Source organism: Geotrypetes seraphini, chromosome 13, assembly GCF_902459505.1.
Source record: "Geotrypetes seraphini chromosome 13, aGeoSer1.1, whole genome shotgun sequence".
NCBI classification, from domain to species: Eukaryota; Metazoa; Chordata; class Amphibia; order Gymnophiona; family Dermophiidae; genus Geotrypetes; species Geotrypetes seraphini.
The window spans coordinates 8,554,168-8,575,189 of NC_047096.1; the positions used below are offsets into that span (position 1 = coordinate 8,554,168).

At 44.6% G+C, this 21,022-nt stretch overlaps 1 protein-coding gene across 3 annotated transcripts in view; it reads left to right on the forward strand.

Annotated features, from left to right (window-relative positions):
* MAGI3 (membrane associated guanylate kinase, WW and PDZ domain containing 3) overlaps positions 1 to 21,022 on the forward strand; it is a 230,520-nt gene that overhangs the window by 190,812 nt on the left and 18,686 nt on the right. For all 3 annotated transcript variants that reach the window (XM_033918275.1, XM_033918273.1, XM_033918274.1), the window contains 5 exons: positions 57 to 219; positions 2,138 to 2,229; positions 9,838 to 10,030; positions 15,530 to 15,715; positions 19,030 to 19,215. In XM_033918275.1, the coding sequence (XP_033774166.1) occupies positions 57 to 219; positions 2,138 to 2,229; positions 9,838 to 10,030; positions 15,530 to 15,715; positions 19,030 to 19,215 (820 nt within the window). The remainder of the gene's footprint in view (positions 1 to 56; positions 220 to 2,137; positions 2,230 to 9,837; positions 10,031 to 15,529; positions 15,716 to 19,029; positions 19,216 to 21,022) is intronic.

The window sequence follows — 21,022 nt, forward strand, 5'->3', positions numbered from 1 at the left end:
TTCTTGTGAAACTTTATTTCTCTGCCCTAGTAATGCTTTTCTGTTTCTGATTTCAGAAAGCGGATAAGCAAGACGTTTCCAGCAGCTCGGAGGCCATTGGGCCGAACGAACCCGCACCGCATCCCCTGCCTTTCCCACCCAACGTCGTCAGGTCAGGTTCGCCGAAGCTCGACCCCTCTGAGGTTTACATGAAGTCCAAGAATATCTTTGAAGACAAACGTAAGTACAGCCGGGGGAGTAGGTGACCTCCCCAAGTTCACTTAACCCCGTAACCGCCGGTGACTGGAAGTGGAAGAGACGAGGGACCCCCAGCTGCTTTGCAAAAATACAGCCAAGCAATTGAAAGCAAGTCTCGCTTAACCCTTTCAGGACCATAAGGATCGTAGGCCAATTTTTGTGGTTTTGACGACATTTTTATGGTAAAAAGGGCTTGCAGATGCCAAAAAATTGATTTTTTTTTGTGAAATATCATTATTTTTTTTTTTTAAATATCACACTTCTAGCTTATGGACAGTGTGGCAAGTGAATCTTCTCGTCAATCTGGCAACGACGCTAATGAATGAATGTCGGAACCAGTTTGTTTACATAAAGGCAGTATCCTATGGAATCCGTCCATATCAAATTTAGAACTGTAGACTATCCCAATCAAAATTTATAGGATTTTAAAGTTATGGGACAAATATGTCCCTTGGTCCTGAAAGGGTTAAGAGAGGCATATAAAGATATGGTGGACTATAAATTACGCCAGGTGTACACCTGGCAGGGCCTCCGCGTGTGCGGATCGCCGGACTTGATGGACCGAAGGTCTGATCCGGAGATGGCGCTTCTTATGTTCTTATATGTTCTAAGGACACGGGAATAAATTTGTCGCTGCCCCTGCAGGAATTCAATTTCCCCGTCCCCGTGAGTTTTGTCCCTGCCTCTGCCCCATTCCTGAAGCTCTGCCTTAACCCTTTCAGGACCATAAGGATCGTAGGCCAATTTTTGTGGTTTTGACGACATTTTTATGGTAAAAAGGGCTTGCAGATGCCAAAAAATTGATTTTTTTTGTGAAATATCATTATTTTTTTTAAAAAAAAATCAAACTTCTGGCTTATGGACAGTGTGGCAAGTGAATCTTCTCGTCAATCTGGCAACGACGCTAATGAATGAATGTCGGAACCAGTTTGTTTACATAAAGGCAGTATCATATGGAATCCGTACATATCAAATTTAGAACTGTAGACTATCCCAATCAAAATTTATAGGATTTTAAAGTTATGGGACAAATATGTCCCTTGGTCCTGAAAGGGTTAACAGGGTACTAGATGAGAGTTGTGCTGGACTCTTAGATCCGCTGATCAAATTCTCCGTGAAAAGCATTACCACAAGAAGAGCAGACGGTTTTTCTGAAACTGCGCCACAAACTTGGAACCTTTTGGCCGTCTTTTATTAGAGCTGAAACACGTTAAGATAAATTCAAAAGCTTCCTTTTCAATCTTGCATTCGAGAGCTGAAGTTATAGGCAAACATTCGAACTCAGTTCAATTAAAAATAATTAACGATCTCCGTAGTGATAACTTAACCTTCTAGCCCATTACTTTTACCCACCCTTACGTATTTGCCCATTTAATGTCACTTTTCTATGATAATTGTAATTCCTCCCTCCTTTTCTTCTGTTCCCGTCCGTGATTGTTTTGTTTGTCTTGTATGACCTGAGTGCTTTGTATTTACTTAACCTGATTCTTTTAATTGTAAATCGTTTGCCTCTACTGTGCTCCATAAACCAACAGTTTCCCGTACACATATCAATCGGACTATGGGATATCAGCTCCGTATTTTTTCACACTATGTTTATTGATATTATGGTCATTTCTTTCACCTTTGTCCTTTGCTACTCTGTTTGTTAGACCTTTTTTTTTTTTTTTTTTTTTTCCTAATAAAAAAAGACTTACACTAATTGTAAATCGCTTAGAAATTTTGCGTAAGTGTTTTGTCAAATTTTAAATAAAACTTGGATCAGAAAGTGTGCACGGATCTGTTTCTCCCATAGGACAAACCAAGAGAGTAAGCTATGAATTATAACCCAGGTTTTCCTACCTTCTGGTTGCGGCCTGTTCTTCACCATTCTCTGCTCTGTCTGTGCTTCTGTCCCCAGCTCCCAATGCCAAGGATCTGGACGTTTTTCTTCGAAAACAAGAATCTGGATTTGGCTTCAGGGTCCTTGGAGGGGATGGATCCGACCAGTCAGTAAGTGACTTCACGCTGCAGTTCGTAGCATTTCAAATAGTGGTTTCTGCATTTTGGAGTTGGTCCTCGTATTTCCTGCTTATTTGATTCTTGTGTTCACTTTGAGACATTTTGCTGCAGAAGGGGGGGGGGGGGCATTGGCCAGTGGGATGGAAACAGAATTACCAGATGGCTGGTAGTGGTTTAGGATAGGTTAGAAAATATATATATATATATATATATATATATCTGATTGAAGTCTTAGGCTGTGAAGATTGGAGAAGCCGGCTAGAAATACAAAAGGTTTCCTGTATTATTGGTTATCTTTTTTTTTTTTTTTTATATATACCGCCTTTCCTCCATGAATATCAAAGTGGTTTCTTGGAAGGTTCTATACCGCTACGAATGACTAAGGAGTCAATTCCGAGCGGTTTGCATGAGCTTCAGTAAAGGTGTTAACAATCGATCATTCTTTCGAGGTTGGACTATTGTAATTCAGTCTAGTTAAGTCTAACCAAGAAAAAATCTTCAAAGACTTCAGCAGATCCAAAATACCGCGGCTAGGTTGATCTTTGCAAAGAGCACGTTTGACCATGTTTCCCCGCTTTTGGTAAAACTTCACTGGCTCCCAGTAATCTCTAGGGTTCACTGCCTAACATTTAAGATCTTGCATGGCCCTCTTCCTCCTTTAAGTCCTCTATCTTGGAACTCTGTGAGACCTGATATTACCAGTTCTCTCCAAAAGCCTAAATTATCTTTCTCCTCGTTAAAATGGGCTGGGGAGGGCTTCAATGGCTGGGAGGGTGTAGATTTTTATTTTATTTTATTTTTATTTATTTATTCGATTTTTAGCCTGTCCTCTCAAAGGAGCCCAGAACGGGTTACAAAGTACATCCATAATAATCCAGACAGAGCAGAGATGACAGTTTACATAAATTACAATATAGACATGACAATAAAACATATGTACTAAGTAGCATTTGCTGAAATTAAGTGACATAGGTGCGTTGACTGGGTGGCATTTCAGGGTGAATGACTTTAAGGCGCTGGGTTAGTAAAGAGGAAGGTTTTCACGGCCTTCCTGAAGTTCCAGAGTCCATCTAGTGATCTGACAGATGGAGGGATTGTGTGCCAAAGTTTGGGTATGAAATGTGAGTAGGAGCTGGAGTAGGTTTTAACGGAGATATCGGCAGTAGGAATCCAAGCGCAGTACCGGGTAGAGCTTTGGATTCTTGCCCAGAAATAGCTAAGAAGAAAAAATTTAAATTGAATCAGGTTGGGCAGACTGGATGGACCATTCGGGTCTTTATCTGCCGTCATCTACTATGTTATAAATTAGGGAAATCTCTTTACTTTAAAAATCACTGAGCTTCGGAACAATTTTCCTGTCCAGCTGCGTATCTTGGGCTCTTTCCAGTTATTTCGAAAACATCTGAAAACTTGGCTATTCTCAAAAATGTAAATTTCGCTGCTTTCTATATAATCACTAATTCTTATTATATTTTCCTTTCTTTAAATTTCTTGCAAACCATGCCGAGCTCTGTCTTTATAGAGAAGATGCTGTATATAAGCTCAAGGTTTAGTTTAGTTTACATGAGCTAAATATATGTGAATCTTATCTATTTATACCATCTATATATGATTATTGTATTGTCATTTACTCATCTTTCTTTATATTATTTCTGAGTTCACCTCTGCTGTTTCCACCATGTTGCTATTCTATTCCCCCTAAATGTTTCTTTATTTGCTAAAGTGTTCTGTGAAGAGTTATCGCCTTTATTCCTTTTATGAACTTTTTGGTGTCCTTTTCCAGTTTTAATTCCTTCGGAAGGGAGTTCCACCACATTGCGGCCGTCACCGAGAATATTCTTTCCCTGACGCTTTTGCATTTGATGTCTCTGAAGGAGGGTATTTCCAGTAGGTATTCTTGGCTCGTTCGTAGGGCACGTGTCCGTGTATGGTTGTCTAGACTAGTTGTTAGGTATTGCGGTTCTGACAGATGAATGATCTTGAATTTCACCCTGCTTTTATTCGGGAGCCAGAGTAACACTTTCAGTAGTAGGGTGGCACTGCTTCGATTTTCCCAGCAGAAATCTAACTGCTGCGTTTTGTACTATTTGGAGCAGTCTGTATGTTGGAACGCCCAGCAGGATTGCATTGCAGTAGTCGAAAATTGAGAGTACCAGGAATATTACTACGTTGGACATTGCTTGATGGGTTAGGTAGCGTTTTAGTCCTCTGACTTAGTAGAGTTCGTTATAAGCCTTTTTCACAATGTGTTGGTTGTGTATTGTCTTGTCCAGGTTTGGGTCTAGCCATACTCCTAGGTTTCTCACTCCCTTACAATGCATAGAATAGTAAGCAGGTACTCAAGGATTTTTCCTGTCTGTCCCAATGAGCTCACAATCTAATTATAGTCCCTGGGGCAATAGAGGGTTAACTGACATGCCCAGGGTCACAAGGAGCAGCGCTGGGATCAAACAGGACCAGATGGTTTTCCTGTCGTAAGAGGCAGGTTGGTCAGTTCTGTGTTTATTCCATTACATCCAGGACTGTATGACTTACAGCATCTTTCCTCCCCTCTCACCCATCCCCTTGTGCAATATTTTTCTATCCCTCCCTCCCATCCTCCTGTGCAGGCAGAACCCCACCAACCCTCCCACCAGAGACACGGCAGAGGGAAAGCCCCGGCGGGGAAGGCCGCGAAGCAGCCCATTCAGAGTGCTCATTGATCATGGGTCTTATCAAGATACCCGTGTCGCCACGCACCAGCCTTGCTTTCTATCTTGAGACGTTCCGGCAGGCCTCTGTTAGAACTAGGGAAAAGAAAGACAATCTGCCCATTTAAATGCTCACCACCGCCGCAATCCTAGGTATAGGATAAGAGGGGATACATAGTTAAAACCGTGCGAGACAAAGCCGGGCCGACAACCGCGCGCAGGACATCAGCGCGCTGGATTTAAATTCAATTTGAAAGCGCTCCAAGGGGGGTTGTGGGGGTGGAAACCACTGCACTTAGTAGTGTTGGCGCTGCTGTTTGGGTGGGGGGGGTGTTGTAGGGGGGGGGAAACCCCCCATTGTAGAGGAAATAGGCATTTCCCCTATTTTTTAGGGGAAAAGTTCAGTTTCCTCTCCCCAACCCCACCCCCCCAAAAACAGCACCAACGCTACTAAGTTAATTGGGGAGGTTTCCCCCATCCCCCTCAGAGCGCCTTCAAATTGAGTTTAAATCCGGCGTGCTGATGTCCTGCGGGCGATGGCCGGCCCGGTTTTGCCGCGTCACCGGATGAGAATAACCTACAAGGCAGTGCTGGGTCATTATTACCTTGCATCTAGGTGGAAAAGAATGACTTTCCAGGATAACTGCGGCAAATGAAACCCGTTTGTGCCGCCCGGTTTCATGTCTCTGATCATCTGCCGAGGTTACCGAAGAAATGACATTCTTTGCTCATGGTGGGAAGACAGAGTTTTCTATGTGTTAGGCCTTGGGCACCAGGAGCCGTTTGACTCCATCACAACAGCATCTTGAGATGCGACGCTTCGTTATTCTTTGATTCCAACTGAGTGTTCTATGGTTCAGGTCACAGAAGCGTAAAAAAAAAACATAGGGCATAATGTCTGCCTCCGCAGGAGACCTTATTTGGCCTCTCTAATCACCATTACAGATCCTCTTTGCTTGTCTCGTTCCTTTGTCATTTCTTTCCTGGTGGTGTCCCCCACTTCACCAGCCCTCCTCTCCCCTCTAGCGGGCGTTTCTTCCATACAGCCTCTGGTCTTACTATAAAGAAATGATTCTCTATTATGATGACTATCATCTCTATAGGGCGGCTCTAGAATTAGAACATTTAAGTCACGGTCCGTTCCTCAGAAGAGCTTCCAATTAGAGAATGACACGGGGAAAAAATCTGTCCCCGTCACCGGCCCACCATCCTCTGCACCGCCCCGTCACCGCCGATCCCTTCACCGCCCCGTCACCGTCACCGCCATCCCTTTCACCGCCCCGTCACCGCCACTGCCATCCCATTCACCGCCCCGTCACCGTCCCCGCTGCATCCATATAAGCCTTTTTCCTTTCACTCCCTCCTTCCAATTTGAGCCGGGAACACTAGCGATCGCACGGTCCCCGCGGCCACTACCTGCCTGCCCGGTCCATCCTGGTGTTTGGCCGGCTCTCTCCCTTCTCCTCGCCTTGGTTTGTGGGTTTTCTTTTGCGGCAACCTGCGCGCTTTCCCAGGGAGCCGCACACGCGCGGCTGCTCAGTGTTCGATCTTCTGCTCTGCTGCAACTTCCTGTTCCCGGTTGCGTCAGAGCAGAAGATCGAGGCTGAGCAGCGGCGGGTGTGCGCGGCTCTCTGGTAGCGGGCGGGTCGCCGAGGAGGAGGATCTGCGGACTGGGGTGAGGAGAGGGGAGAGAGCTGGCTGGACACTGGAATCGATTGGGCGGGCGGGTGTGAGCTGCGGGGACCGCGCGATCCTTCATGCCTCACTGCGGGGGACAAGACCATTCACCGCCCCGCGGGCGGTGAATGGCCTTGTCCCCGTCGCCGCAGCGACTGCTAGTTTTCTTCCCCGTTTTCGGCGGGTGACCCGCGGCTAAAATGCGGTGGCCGCGGGTAAATCGCCACCGTGTCATTCTCTACTTCCAATCTCCTCAACAGATTAGCATGGCAAGTAGGGAGTTCATCATGAATTCATGCCTAATAATCCAAACCCCCCTTCCCAATGATTATTGAGTCTCCCTCTTTTTCACCTATCCCTGACTTCATTTCATGATCCCTCGATGTGTTTGTTTATTTAAAAATTTGATGATACTCTTCGCTAATAAAAGGTCAACCTCACTTTCCGTCAAATTGGGGGCAAGGCTCGTGTACATTGTACGACCTGATGGGATGGGTTGGTGTAAAGACGTCGGTTCTGGTTTTCAGTCTGTCTAATATGGGAATTCTCTTCCAGAAGAATTTGAGAATGACTTCTTGTTCAAAATTTTATAAATTGTCAAAAGCATATCTATTTCAAGAATATCTGATGTATCTAGGAATGTTGCTGCTATTTGGGTTTCTGCCAGGTTCTTGTGACCTGAATTGGCCATCTTGAAGACGGGATACTGAGCTAGATGGACTATTGGTCTGACCCTGTAAGACTGTTCTTATCTAATTCCCCCTATCTGTCACTAGTAGATCTCTCTTTGAATATGAGGGGGTGCTAAAAAGTTCTCAGCCCCACCAACCAACTTCCTAAATTCTGAGCGTTATTTTGCCACTGTAGCTGAAAAAAGTGTTATCTTATTGGCCAATTTGCAGAAACGATATTCTATGTTTTTGACATTGTTTCACATCATTGATTGAACCATATCCACGTCATTCTCTTCTTGGTTAGGCTGAGATCTTTTCAGTGTGAAGAGTTTCAGTGTCTGGTAACCAGAGCTGAGATTGTGATGTCATAATGCCTCATTCCACCAATAAGAGCCAACCTCATCTGTGATGTCACAATGGCTTGATTGTCCCATACACGGCTCACTTTTATTACATACGAGGGGGTGCTGAAACGTTCTCCACCCAACCGACCAACTTCCTAAATTCTGAGCTTTTGCCATTGTAACTAAAAAGAGTGTTATCTTATTTGTGAAGTGCCAATTTGCAGAAACGAAATGCTCAGTTTTTGACATTGTTTCAGATCATTGATTGAACCATATCCACGCCGTTCTCTTCTTGGTTGGACTGAGAACTTTTCAGCGTCCCCTCATACTGTGTTCTGCTACAATTGCATTTCAGATTGTAATCCACCCCGATCCAAATTTTTAGGCATGTAACAGGATATAAATGCGTTTGTAATTGCAATTGTTAGGATACTGGTGAAGTTAATTCCTTCTGTTTAGGGGCTCAAAGACAGGGGTGGTTCTTGTGATGGGGGGAGCAGGGGAAGACTTGCCTAGGAAAACTGCAAACTTGTATTTTGTGGTCCTGCTGCCATTTCAAGGGCTTGAATGTATGATTCATTTTAAGAATAATACCACTTATTGTCCAGCCAGGGGATTCAGTCCTGTCCTTAGGACGCACCAAGCCAGTTCAGTTTTTGAGACATCCAGAGTAAACAGGCATGAAAGATTTGCATGCAGTTGCCTGTATGCAAATCTATCTCATGCATATTCATTGTAGGTAGCCTAAGAATCAGACTGGCCTGCACAGCCCTCAAGGTCTTGTACCAATCTCTCTACCAGCTCTCTGAACCGCATTTGCAGAGATTGGCAACATGGTGGCCTTCTATTAATATTCTGCTAATTAGAAGAATACTTCAGAGCACTGATTACTAGCACATTGACGTCTTGAAGATGGAATTATTTGCTCCTGTAGTGCCTCAAGAGTTTCTGTAATAGATACTGAGCCCACTAGAATCTACTCCGTACGCTAGTTCTCAAAAGTAATAAGAAGCGTCTTGTTCACTGGTGGCAAAAACCCATTAATTTCTAAATGCAGTATTGTCTCTTAGCAGCCCGTGGTTTCTTCCATGACACTTCCCAATGTAGGAGCTGTCTTTTAATTGAAGTGGCCTTGGTCTTCTCCTCTTCCCATGGCTGATCATGTCTCTGATTTGCAGAAAGGAGAAGGCGTTCCGGGGCCTCCGGAGAATAAAGTCTTTCGTTAGTGAAGGACAATTTCCCCCACGTTCTTATGAGATTATGTTGGATGCAACCTGGCTTTTATTACTTTGTTTACCAGCTTGAGTAACTCTACAGCAAAGGCATTCTGGGGATAGTACAGTTCTTGCAGGAAGCTGGTATCATCCAATAGAGGGCAACCAAAACCATTTTTTATCGGTTTCAGCCAAAGCCAATTCTGCAACTGAAATTTGCCGCTTGGTTTCGGCCAAAACAGAAACTGGCTCTTGTCTCTAAACCAGTTGCTACCTCCACTCCCTCCTCCTTCTTATCCCCTTCCAAACAACAACAATCTCCACCATTCTTTATGGAAAGGGTGGTGGATGTGTGAAACAGCTTCCCTGTGGAGGTGATGGAGATAAGGACTGTATCTGAATTGAAGAAAACTTTGAACAAGGCATGTGGGATCTCTTAGGGGGGAGGAAGAGATGGAAGGTGATATGGATGGGCCATATGGCCTTTATTTTCTATGTTTCTAAATAATGAATGTTTTGCTGAGGGAGGAGGGGAGTGTCTCTACTTTTGTGTGTTATTGTGGGGTCAGAATGAAAGATGTGAATCTCAGCTCCTCACTCTAAAGCCACCCAAAACAGGTCTGTGTTTTGGGGTAACCAAAACTTGCAAATTACTTTGGTCTTTTGACTAAATATTTCCCATTTATGTCCTAAACTGGTTAAGTTCATTATGAAACTCGGATCTCTTTGACTAGGACAGGGGTAGGCAATTCCGGTCCTCTAGAGCCTGAGCCAGGTCAGGTTTTCAGGATATCCACAATAAATATGCATGAGATAGCTTTGCATCTCAAGGAGGCAGTGCATGCAAATCCATCTCATACATATTCATGGTGGATATCCTGAAGACCTGGCTCCGGCTCTCGAGGACCGGAATTGCCTACCTCTGGACTAGGAGAGCTGGCATGGAGGGCCCCTGACTTGGCGCGAGCTGGCAAATGACAGTGACTTGTTGTCTGTTCAGATTTATATAGGAGCGATCATCCCATTGGGAGCAGCGGAGAAAGATGGCCGTCTCCGTGCTGCTGACGAGCTGCACTGCATTGATGGGGTGCCTGTCAAAGGGAAGTCCCACAAGCAAGTCCTGGATCTGATGACCAACGCCGCACGAAATGGCCACGTTCTACTCACCGTCAGGCGCAAGATCTACTACGGTGGTACGTCACACATCTGTTCTTTTGTGCCCGACTCAAGAGTTCCACATTGTGGCCAATAGACTTTGAAATCCATGAACCTACTACCGTGTTTCCCCCCAAATAAGACCTATCCCGAAAATAAGCCCTAGCATGATTTTTAAAGGAGCTCCTACCCCAAATTAATCCCTAGTTAAGATCAACTCCCCCCCAAAGCCCCTCCCGAATGTCTCCCGACACTCCCCGACTCCATCCCTGACACCAGTGCTGCCCGATTCGACTAAAAAATCAGACTTGTCAATTCAGTGACCCCCCACCATCCCAGTGAGACCTGACATACCTCCTCTCTGAGGCCTCCAAAAACAGCAGCGGCGGCAGCACTCTGAATGGGCTGCTTCGTGGCCTTCCCTGCCGGGGCTTTCCCTCTGCCGTGTCTCTGGTGGGAGGGTCGGTGGGGTTCTGCCTGCACAGGAGGATGGGAGGGAGGGATAGAAAGATACTGCACAAGGGGATGGGTGAGAGGGGAGGAAAGATGCTGCACATGGGGGGGGGAAGGAAAGAGGAAGAATTGGGGTGGAGGAGAGGAAGGGAGAGAGAATTGTTGTACATGAAAAAAAATAAGACATCCCCAAAAATAAACCCTAGTGCGTTTTTTGGACCCTAAATTAATATAAGACGCTGCCTTATTTACAGAGAAACACAGTTACCTCTACCATGCAAACCATCCTCAACAGACACACTAGTTCAGAGCAGCCCAAAAACAGTCTCTCTGACCCAGCAGCCGGTTTGGCTTTCAGAGTTAAACTATACATACTTTGGAGACAGTGCATACGAACTTGTCTCGTACATATTCAGTGTGGATATCCTAAAACTGCCATTGGGTGTGAGATTAGAACAGATTTGGAAGCCCTGGACTAGTAAACCCATTTCTTCTCCTGTAACATCGTATGGCTGTGAGATATCCTGCCGATAACTCATTTCTTCTCCTGTAACGTCGTAGGGCTGTGGGACAGTCTGCCGATAATCCATATCTTCTCCTGTAACATCGTAGGGCTGTGGGACATCCTTCCGATAACCCAGTTCTTCTCCTGTAACGTCGTAGGGCTGTGGGACATCCTTCCGATAACCCAGTTCTTCTCCTGTAACGTCGTAGGGCTGTGGGACATCCTTCCGATAACCCAGTTCTTCTCCTGTAACGTCGTAGGGCTGTGGGACATCATTCCGATAACCCAGTTCTTCTCCTGTAACGTCGTAGGGCTGTGGGACATCATTCCGATAACCCAGTTCTTCTCCTGTAACGTCGTAGGGCTGTGGGACATCCTTCCGATAACCCAGTTCTTCTCCTGTAACGTCGTTGGGCTGTGGGACATCCTTCCGATAACCCAGTTCTTCTCCTGTAATGTTGTTGGGCTGTGGGACATCCTTCCGATAACCCAGTTCTTCTCCTGTAACGTCGTTGGGCTGTGGGACATCCTGCCGATAACCCATTTCTTCTCCTAAAATGTTGCCATGAGACATCTGCCAGTAGCGAGGTTGGTTGCCTCTTCTGGCCACAGCACTCTCTGTTCAGTCCAGCATAAGGCAGAAAACTAATCCTTAGCAAAATAAATCAATAGAGCTCGCTGAGCCTTGCAGCAGACAGTGAAATGGAGCCTTGGATCAAGGGGGCTGATAAGCATTCCTAGCCATATACCGTGCACAGCTGTGATGACATTGTTCCCTTGTAAGATTCTAGTTGATTCCGCCGTACAGCTGAAAACATTGTGAATAATTCATGCCAGCTCAGAAGGTGATGAAGGAGAGAGCATCTCTCATGCCCAGAGATCCGTTGCATAAAATCCAGGGCATACTGTTCCGCTGCTCAGGTGGTTGACGCACCCTCCAGGCATGTAATTGAGGGGCCAGCTGTGTGTGGCTTGCTAAGAGAGCTGAATATTTTGTAGAGGGACCGCAGCACAAAACTTCACAGATGGGTAAGAACCCATGTGGCTATCCATCTTCGTCGTCACGGAGCGCTACCTTCCTCCCGTCTACAATGAACTGTAAAATCTCTTAAAAGCAAGAAAGCATTGTCTCTGAGCATACAGACGTTCTGTGGTGGGTCCTCCGTGGTGCTTTAAGATGAGTTCTTAAAAGCTTACTGTTAAGAACAATAGCGGTTATTAGCGTAGGGAGCTGCGCTGCTCCCGACGCTCATAGAGTTCCTCATAGAGTGCGTCGGCAGCAGCGCGGCTCCCTGCGCTAATGACCGCTATCACGGTTTAGTAAAAGGGTGGGTTGGTTAAGAATAAGCAAATGAGAAGTAGAGAAAAAGATTAACCAAAAACAAATAGATCCACAAAAGAGGTTAATCAGAAGAGCAAAAAGTCATCAAAATAAATGACCTGCATAACTAAATCAACATGAAGGAAAAAGATCTCAGAGTTGCCACTCCTGCGGATTATAGTGTTATAGCTCACATATGGAATTGTGGCGTGGTTGTCTTTCATCGATCTAAAAAACCTTCATGATGAATGTGTGACTTAATTCGTCAAAAATTTAAATATATCACTTCACTACTCTTTATAGTTTAAAGTATCTATCCTATATTTTTAAAATTTATATTTAATAATTTTTTAAATTTTTCTTTTCTTTTTACTATATAAAGACTGTGCAAATTTGCAAAAATATAAAAGGACAACTGCCTAACAGTAACTTGGAATGTGCAAATAAGCAATGATTTTACTGTGCAAATGAGCAACAATTAAACTGTGCAAATATGCAAGGCACAGAAAAGAGCAGCAAAACTGGTGCAAATAAGCAAATTACAGCAAAGACATATCAAAAAAGCCAAAAAGGCACTTATCTTGTGATTTCATGTTACAAGATAGAATGCTTAGTTCCCATAACTAGTATCCAACGGGAACCCGTTTCGCCGCAACATGCGGCTTCATCGGGGTTTTAATTGATTTACGGGCTGAGAAAAAAGCACAAAAATCAATTAATATTAAAAAAACGCAAATAATATTCGGGCCGGTTCTGCCCCTAACCCCCGCTTCCCCCGGCTATTTTAAGCCCTGAAAGCCCCCCTTAAGCCTTACCTGGTGGTCTAGCGGGTTTTCAGGCAGGAGCGACCTTCCCATGCTCCTGCCCTGTGCAGATCGCTCGAGCCATTTCCTGTGAGCGAAACTGCTAGACCACCAGGTAAGGCTTAAGGGAGGGGGGGGGGGCTTACAGGACTTAAAATAGCCTGAAAAATGAAAATGCTTTTTTTTTTGTTTGTTTTAAAACCGCAAATAAGCGAATCCTTAAATACGGAGGGGGCAGTGTAGAATGTTGAGAGATGAAGGTTCCAATAGATCTAGTGACTGACCTGATCATTCTTAGTTTGTAGAAACTCTTTCTTACCACTAGCAATCGGAGAGAAACCCACCACTGACAGGATACCAGCCAGTTGCCAAGGACTGTAAAAAGCAAGGTGGGTGAGAGAGATGGCTGCATAGGGTGCAGAGCCTATAGGGAGCAAAGCAATGGCTGAAACACAAGACTGAGCCTTCAGCAGGTGAAAAACCTGGAAGAATGTTGAGTTTCATGACATTCTGGGTAAGGAAGGGGAAAGGAGACATGGAAATCAGTGTGGAAGAGAGGAACTGGAATCTGGACGAACGCAGGAGTGCACAGACCAGATTATTCCTAGCATGGACTCTGCAACAGCCTCTTCCTGATCCGTCACTGCAGGCCCTTATCGGCCCTTCCCCCTTCTGTATCCGTCCTAAGTAATTCTGCCGCTGGATTAACTCCACACCGCCACCTGCTGGTTATTTATTTATTTACTCAATTTTTTAAATCCCATCCTCCCAAAAGAGCCCAGAATACCCAGGTTACAGAGCAACATACTATAATGTAAATCAATAGAGATCAGCATATATAGAGTAGAGCAATACAGAGCAACATACAATACAAGTCGGCATACAAAATGTAAATTTGTATCATTTTTCAGCAACCAGGCATTGTAGAATTTGGATTTAGGAACTGTATTTGTGAGGCTAGGAGCCTCTTGATTATCGGTTTAGGTCAGTGTCCTGCAAACTTTCCCGAGCCGCGACACGCTAAAGGTAGTGGCCGTGGCTCGAGGCACCTGGAAGTGCACGGATATCGCCGTGATGACGACATGCGCGTGCGTGACATCATCGTGTCGATGTCGGCGTGTGTGTGAAGGCCCTCCAGGCAGGCCCTGAGGCGCCAGTGGGGGGGGGGGTGCCAGACAGGAAGAGGGCCAGAGAGAAGGATAGGTGCTGGCGCCCACTGATTGCCTCTCGCCACGAGAAGCACATCCTGTTTGTCTTTGGGAAGCAGAGCCGAGATTGTGATGTCATAATGCCTCATTCCACCAATAAGAGCCAACCTCATCAGTGGTGTCACAGTGGCTTGATTGTCCTGTTCTCCCCTCGTCCCTCCAACCCAGCCAACAGATTCCCCTTAACTCAGTGGTCTCAAACTCGCGGCCCGCCAGGTCCTATTTTGAGGCCCTTGGTATGTTTATCAAAATCACAAAAGTAAAATAAAACAGTTTCTTGATCATATGACAATATTATTAGTAAGACTTGGCCAAAAGGAAAAATTTATAAACCTTATGCAAAATTGTCATTTCTTTAATAAGACGTTAACTATTTTTTCTGAGGCCCTCCAAGTATCTACAAATCCAAAATGAGGCCCCGCAAAGGGTTTGACTTTGAGACCACTGCTGTAGGCTGTTGGCTGGTGTCGGTGCCTCTCCTCCTCCCTAGTGTACCGTGGCACACCTGAAATCTCAGGAGACACACTAGTGTGCCTTGGCGCCCAGTTTGAGATACACTGGTTTAGGTCAAAGTTTGCATTTGTGTAATTTTATGTAAAAAGAAAAGTTTTCAAAGATCTTTTTTTTTTTTTTTTTTAAATATCTTTATTCATTTTCAAGTGTACAGACATCAAAAACAACAACATTAAAATACAACACTTGCAAATCTTTCTAATGTATCTTATAATATGTATAATTATAATTATCCCTCTTCCCTCCCACCCTTCCTACATTAGATGGTGTATATTTCAATAGAAAAATGGCATTTAATCATTACAATAAGCAGTTAATGGCTCCCAAATTTTAATAAAATTCTTATAATTACCATGTTGTATAGCTAATGATCTTTACATTTTATATATGTGACATAATGAAATCCACCCAAACTTATAACTGAGTCTACTATGATCTTTCCAATTCTTAGTGATATGTTGAATGGCGACTCCACTCATGATCAATAAATGTTCCTTTTGAGGATTAGGTTCCGCAGTCTAGGCAAAACGTAAACTCATCTCTGGGCATTTTCTAAGTGAAGGGATTATCTTGGTGAAAATACATGCATGACTCCCACTTATTTTAAACTAGATCGGGGAGGGGGAGGCGGGGCCTTCCTGCTAGGCTGCCAGTCTAAAAATCAGTTTGATGAAATATTTGCATTGTTCCTGGACACGAGCATTCACCCTCTTCGTTGTGGCCTGTCTTAACAGAGAAGCTCTCGGAGGAAGAAGATCCTCAGCTGGTGGTCTCTGCCCAGAACGGCTCCCCGAAGCTGAACCGCGTGGAGGCAATGCACCGGCCGCCTCCCGAGACCTATGACGTTGTGCTACAGCGGAAGGAGAGCGAAGGGTTTGGTTTTGTCATTCTCACCTCCAAGAACAAGCCTCCACCTGGGGGTAAGGGACCACTTGCTTGCCATGGAAAGGATGATGATGATGATGATGGGGGGGAGGAGATTTAGGAGGACTGCGTTGCACACAAGGAAGGAAGGGAGAATCAAGGGCACACATTGAAATGATAAATCTAAGTGAAACATCTTCTGCAGGTGTAGTTTAAAGATAAAATGAGCATGTGCTTAGCTTTGAACTTGGTAAATTTGTGACCTACTTTTGAGATGCTACCTACTCTCTACCCTGCCTCACATCTCTCATCATTGTTGGCAGCAGAGAGAGCAGGTATCGGCCTGTAATTTAGAGGGGTTTTTTTTAACGCCTATTAACACAAGAAAATGAATAAGATGGTTATTGGGGAGGGTGAGGCCAGGGCAGAAATTTGGAAGGAAGCTCCAAAGCGTGCCAGGTGGCTGTGCCTTCCTCAGTCAAGGGGCAGGCTTGGGGGCATCCTATTGAATTGGAGGAGGGGGTATCCAGGGCGCATGCTGGCTGGGGGGAAGGGATTTGCATCCATCCAAAGGACAAAAATGAGCACAGTTCATGGTCATTGAAAATGTTTTTAAAGAAACCTGTCTAGTTTAATTATTGTAATTGCTGAGGGGAGTGGGGCGAGACAGACCTGTGCTTGTTTCAAGCTGAAATGAAAGGATAAATGACTTTTTTTACCTGGATGACACGTCAAAAATTGGTTTTGAATAATTTTAAAACAGAATTATTATTGGTGGGAAGGATGGAGGATCCATCGTGGCCTGAAGTTGTTGAAATAGATGATATTAAAATTAGTTTGGAGAAAGATGAAAGTTTGGAGTGGCTGCTTTGCTGTGGCGTAGTGAGCGTGAGAGGCGTCTGGGGTGGTGGTGCCCCTCCCCCGCCCTCTTCTCTGCCCGCCCCCCCCTCACCTCTACACGCACCATCCCCGCCCCCTCCTGCCACGTCCCTCTTTAACGTTCCCAGCGCTAGCAGCAGCAGCAGCACCAACTTCCTGCCCGGGTCAGCTCTCCCTTTGACATCACTTCCTAGGTAAGGGGTCCAGGAAGTGACGACAGAGGATGAGTCTACACTGGTGTGACAGCAGGTGGGGGGTTGCTGCTCGCACCAGGAACGTTACCAAGGTACAGGGGAAGGGAAGCGGTGAGCGCGCGTGGTGGAGAGCAGGATGGGGGCCGGCGTCCCCGCCATGATGACTCTCAGGGTGGACTGCCCCATCCTCTTAACTACGCCACTGCTGGTTAGATTCCATTTTATCTATGAGTGAACACGTGTTAATTATCAAGTCTGATTTTTTTTTATTTTATTATTTTATTTTTTTTTTCCAGAGGTGTGTTTTGAACAGATTAAAATCAATGTTATCCCCTTACGATTTTTGTCTGGTAGTTCAAAGCGTAGTTTAGCAGAGACTGGGCTATTGCAACGCCCTGTATGTAGGAACGGCATCATGAAAGATGCAGGGCGTTGCAGGCAGTTCAGAATAGTGCTGCACGTTTAATTTGTGGAGGAAGTAGAATTGAGCAAGCTACCTCTTTGTTTCGGAAAGTGCGTTGGTTGCCTGTTAAAATGCGTATAACATTTAAGGTGCGATTTTTCAGGCCATTCATCAAAAGATGAGAACATAAGAATCGCCTTACTGGGTCAGACCAATGGTCCATCAAGCCCAGTAGCCCATTCTCACAATGGCCAATCCAGATCCCTAGTACCTAGCAAAAACCCAGAGAGTAGCAACATTCCAGAATCCCAAAAAATAACAAAAGATTCTAGAACCCCAAAGAGTATCAACATTCCATGCAGAATATCAAAGAATAGCAAGATTCCGGAATCCCAGAAACTAACAAAAGATTCTGGAACCCCAAGGAGTAGCAACATTCCAGAATCCCAAAGAGTAACAAAAGATTCTAGAACCCCAAAGAGTATCAAGGTTCTATGCAAAATCTCAAAGAATAGCAAGATTCCGGAATCCCAGAAAGTAACAAATGATTCCGGAACCCCAAGGAGTAGCAACATTCCGGAACCCCAAGGAGTAGCAACATTCCAGAATCCCAGAGAGTAACAAAAGATTCTAGAACCCCAAAGAGTATCAACATTCCATGCAGAATCTCAAAGAATATCAAGATTCCAGAATCCCATAGAGTAGCAACATTCCAGAATCCCAAAGAGTAACAAAAGATTTTAGAACCTCAAATGGTATCAAGATTCCAGGCGGAATCTCAAAGAATAGCAAGATTCTGGAATCCCAGAGAGTAGCAACATTCCATGTTACCGATCCAGGGCAAGCAGTGGCTTCCCCTATGTCTTTCTCATGGACTTTTCCTCCAGGAAATTGTCCAAACCTTTCTTAAAACCAGCTACGCTATCCGCTCTGGCTACTATCTATATCGTACTTTGTAATCGTACAGTAATATATCTAAGGCAATAATCACATTAATACAACCCACTATAGTAATCTATTTAGTTAGCAGATATTTTATATATATATAGTGATCACCTTCAATTATTTTACCCAATCTAATACTACTTAGGGGAAAAGGGCCTCAGAGTTTCGAGCCATTAACCCGTACGGGTCACAAGAGGTGACAAAATTCACCCAACTCACATTTCAGTCATAGGCAGAAAAACCCCTTGATTGCTTTTGCTTTTTTTTCTTTATTTAATTTCTTCTATTCCTTTCACTATTTCACTTCTTATCTTTTATGCCTTTCATTTTCCTTTTGTTAAAAGACCAGTCATAATCTTGAACCCGTGTTTGTATCCTATCAATAAACAGGAGCATAGTTCTGTCACTTATTATTATTCACTGTTCGATCGTCTCCTTTATATAGACAAGATATAAGAGGTTCAACTTATCCACTGCCCTGAGAAAAATCAAAATGGTGCCAACGTGTCACCGAACATTAGCCAGTGTGAAAAATACCCTGACGCAGTGGGGAAGTTTAAACCCCCACAAAACGCAGGCCGCGTTGGTTGTTGGATAGCGGCCAGAAGAATACACTTTAAGTTCTGTGATGCCATCGGGATAGAAGTGTCCGATGCACTTTACCAAAACAGGGAAAGATAAGTTGAACCTCTTATATTTTGTCTATATAAAGGAGACGGGGACAGGAATGGCAGGGACGGAATGGGGATATTGAGATCCCCCGGGGACAAGTTTGCAGAATTTCACATCCATCACCCGTTTACCCTTTTGTTGAATTGTTCTGTGCGTCAAACTACAAAGTTTTTCATGCTTAGAAGCTGAAAGTTATCACTGGTGTAGCGTATAGAAAGCAAGTGGAATAGACAAAAATAAACAGACCTTTGTTTTAATTTGTGCTCCTGTAATCCAGTGATTCCTCATAAGATTGGGCGTGTAATCGAGGGGAGTCCCGCAAGCCGCAGTGGGAAGCTGAAAGTGGGGGACCACATCTCGGCAGTGAACGGCCAGTCTATTGTAGAGCTCTCCCACGACAGTATCGTACAGCTGATTAAAGATGCCGGAAACACTGTCGTTCTCACCGTCCTCGCTGAGGAAGGTATGTACATTAACATGGCATGAAACCGTAGACTGGGGTCAAAACGAAACGCAGAAAAATGTTTTAACTCGATAAGTTATTAAAATCATCAGGAACGAGCCTCAGATTATGGAGTAAATATTCCCATTCTGGGATTTCTTACAAGAGAAAGAGGACTTCTTTTCTCTTCCTCCTAATTACATCATTGGCTTGAATCTACCTTCCCTACCAAGACTGAAAAAATACTAATTATGTGTTAAATTAATATTTATTTCTTCAATTAATACCTAATTTTCATTAATTCATTTAGAAAAGTCTAAAAATCCTCTTTAATTCATTACTTAAAATTCTCTTCAATTCATTATTCTTCAATTCAATTCATTGTTCCTGTTGATTTTAATAACTATCGAGTTAAAAAATTTTCTGTGTTTCGTGTTGACCCCAGTCTATGGGTTTTTAAAAAATATTTTTATTCAATTAATAGATAACCATTTAGGGCTCCTTTTACAAAGCCGGGCTAGGGCCTTAACGCACGAATAACACGTGCTATATTGCCGCGTGCGCTAGCCGCTACCGCCTCGTTTTGAGCGGGTAGTAGATTTCCGGCTAGCGTGCGGTAATCCGGTGCATACGATAAAACCACTAGCGCGGCTTTGTAAAAGGAGCTCTTAGTCCTTTTGAGTTTATTGTGGCATTAACATAAAATAACGTAAATGTTTACTTGCCGCATTAGCCTTTCGGTTCAAGGCGGTGGCCAGGATAGTAGAAAACCTCAAGGAACGGTAATTTTTAACAAATTAGAATAATACAGTTTTACAAACGCATAAAACCAATCAACAAAAAATTGAGGTTAGTGACGGGGTAAGATGATGAGTGAAAGTTGTCTAGTCTTGGGTCAACAAGGGTTAATTTAAAACTGGAGGTTGCCATGTTTGGAGTAGAGGTCTGCACAGGAACGGGGATCGCGGGAATCCCGCAGGTCCCGCGGGAATCACCCCCTAACCCACGGGACTCCCACAGGGACCCCCCTCTGGCCCACGGGACTCCCACAGGGATGGAAGGCTTTGGAAGCAGGGTTCGTCCATATAATATAATGGACACGTCAGCCTTAGTAAAAGAGGGGGTTTATAAGTTAATTACCTGAACAGAAAACAAAAAAAGGGTTCCACCAAAGAGATTCCACAAGGAAAACAGCAAAAGAAACTGTGGAATTGATGATCCTGTCAGAAGTAATTGCTGCTTTTTATGGAGACAGGCGGGGATGGAGGTAATTCCTTGCGGGGATGAGTGGGGACGGAGAGGATCCTGGCGGGGATGGGTGGGGATGGAGAGGATCCTGACGGGGACGGGTGGGGACGGAGAGGATCCTGATAGGGACAGGTGGGGATGGAGAGGATCCTGATAGGGACAGGTGGGGATGGAGAGGATCCTGATGGGGACAGGTAGGGATGGAGAGGATCCTGACGGGGACGGGTGGGGACGGAGAGGATCCTGACAGGGACAGGTGGGGACGGAGAGGATCCTGGTGGGGATGGGTGGGATTTCTGTCCCCGTGCAACTCTCTAGTTTGGAGAAGAGGTGAGTTAGGTTAAACTAGGCTCATTTCCCCTCTCCCTTCCCCCCAATATTGAGCAAACTCTTTGCGTGTTACCCTTTGAGTGGTGATTTTCATTGGGTTTAGCACCCGCAGTCATTTCGGAAAGTTGGCTCATATGCACAGTTGATTTTTATGCTGTGGATGAGAAGCCTGGTTGTTGGTCTTTTCAGTTGGAGAATTTAGTGAGGAAGAAGGGGGATGTTTTGATTTCTAATATATTTATTGAGTTTT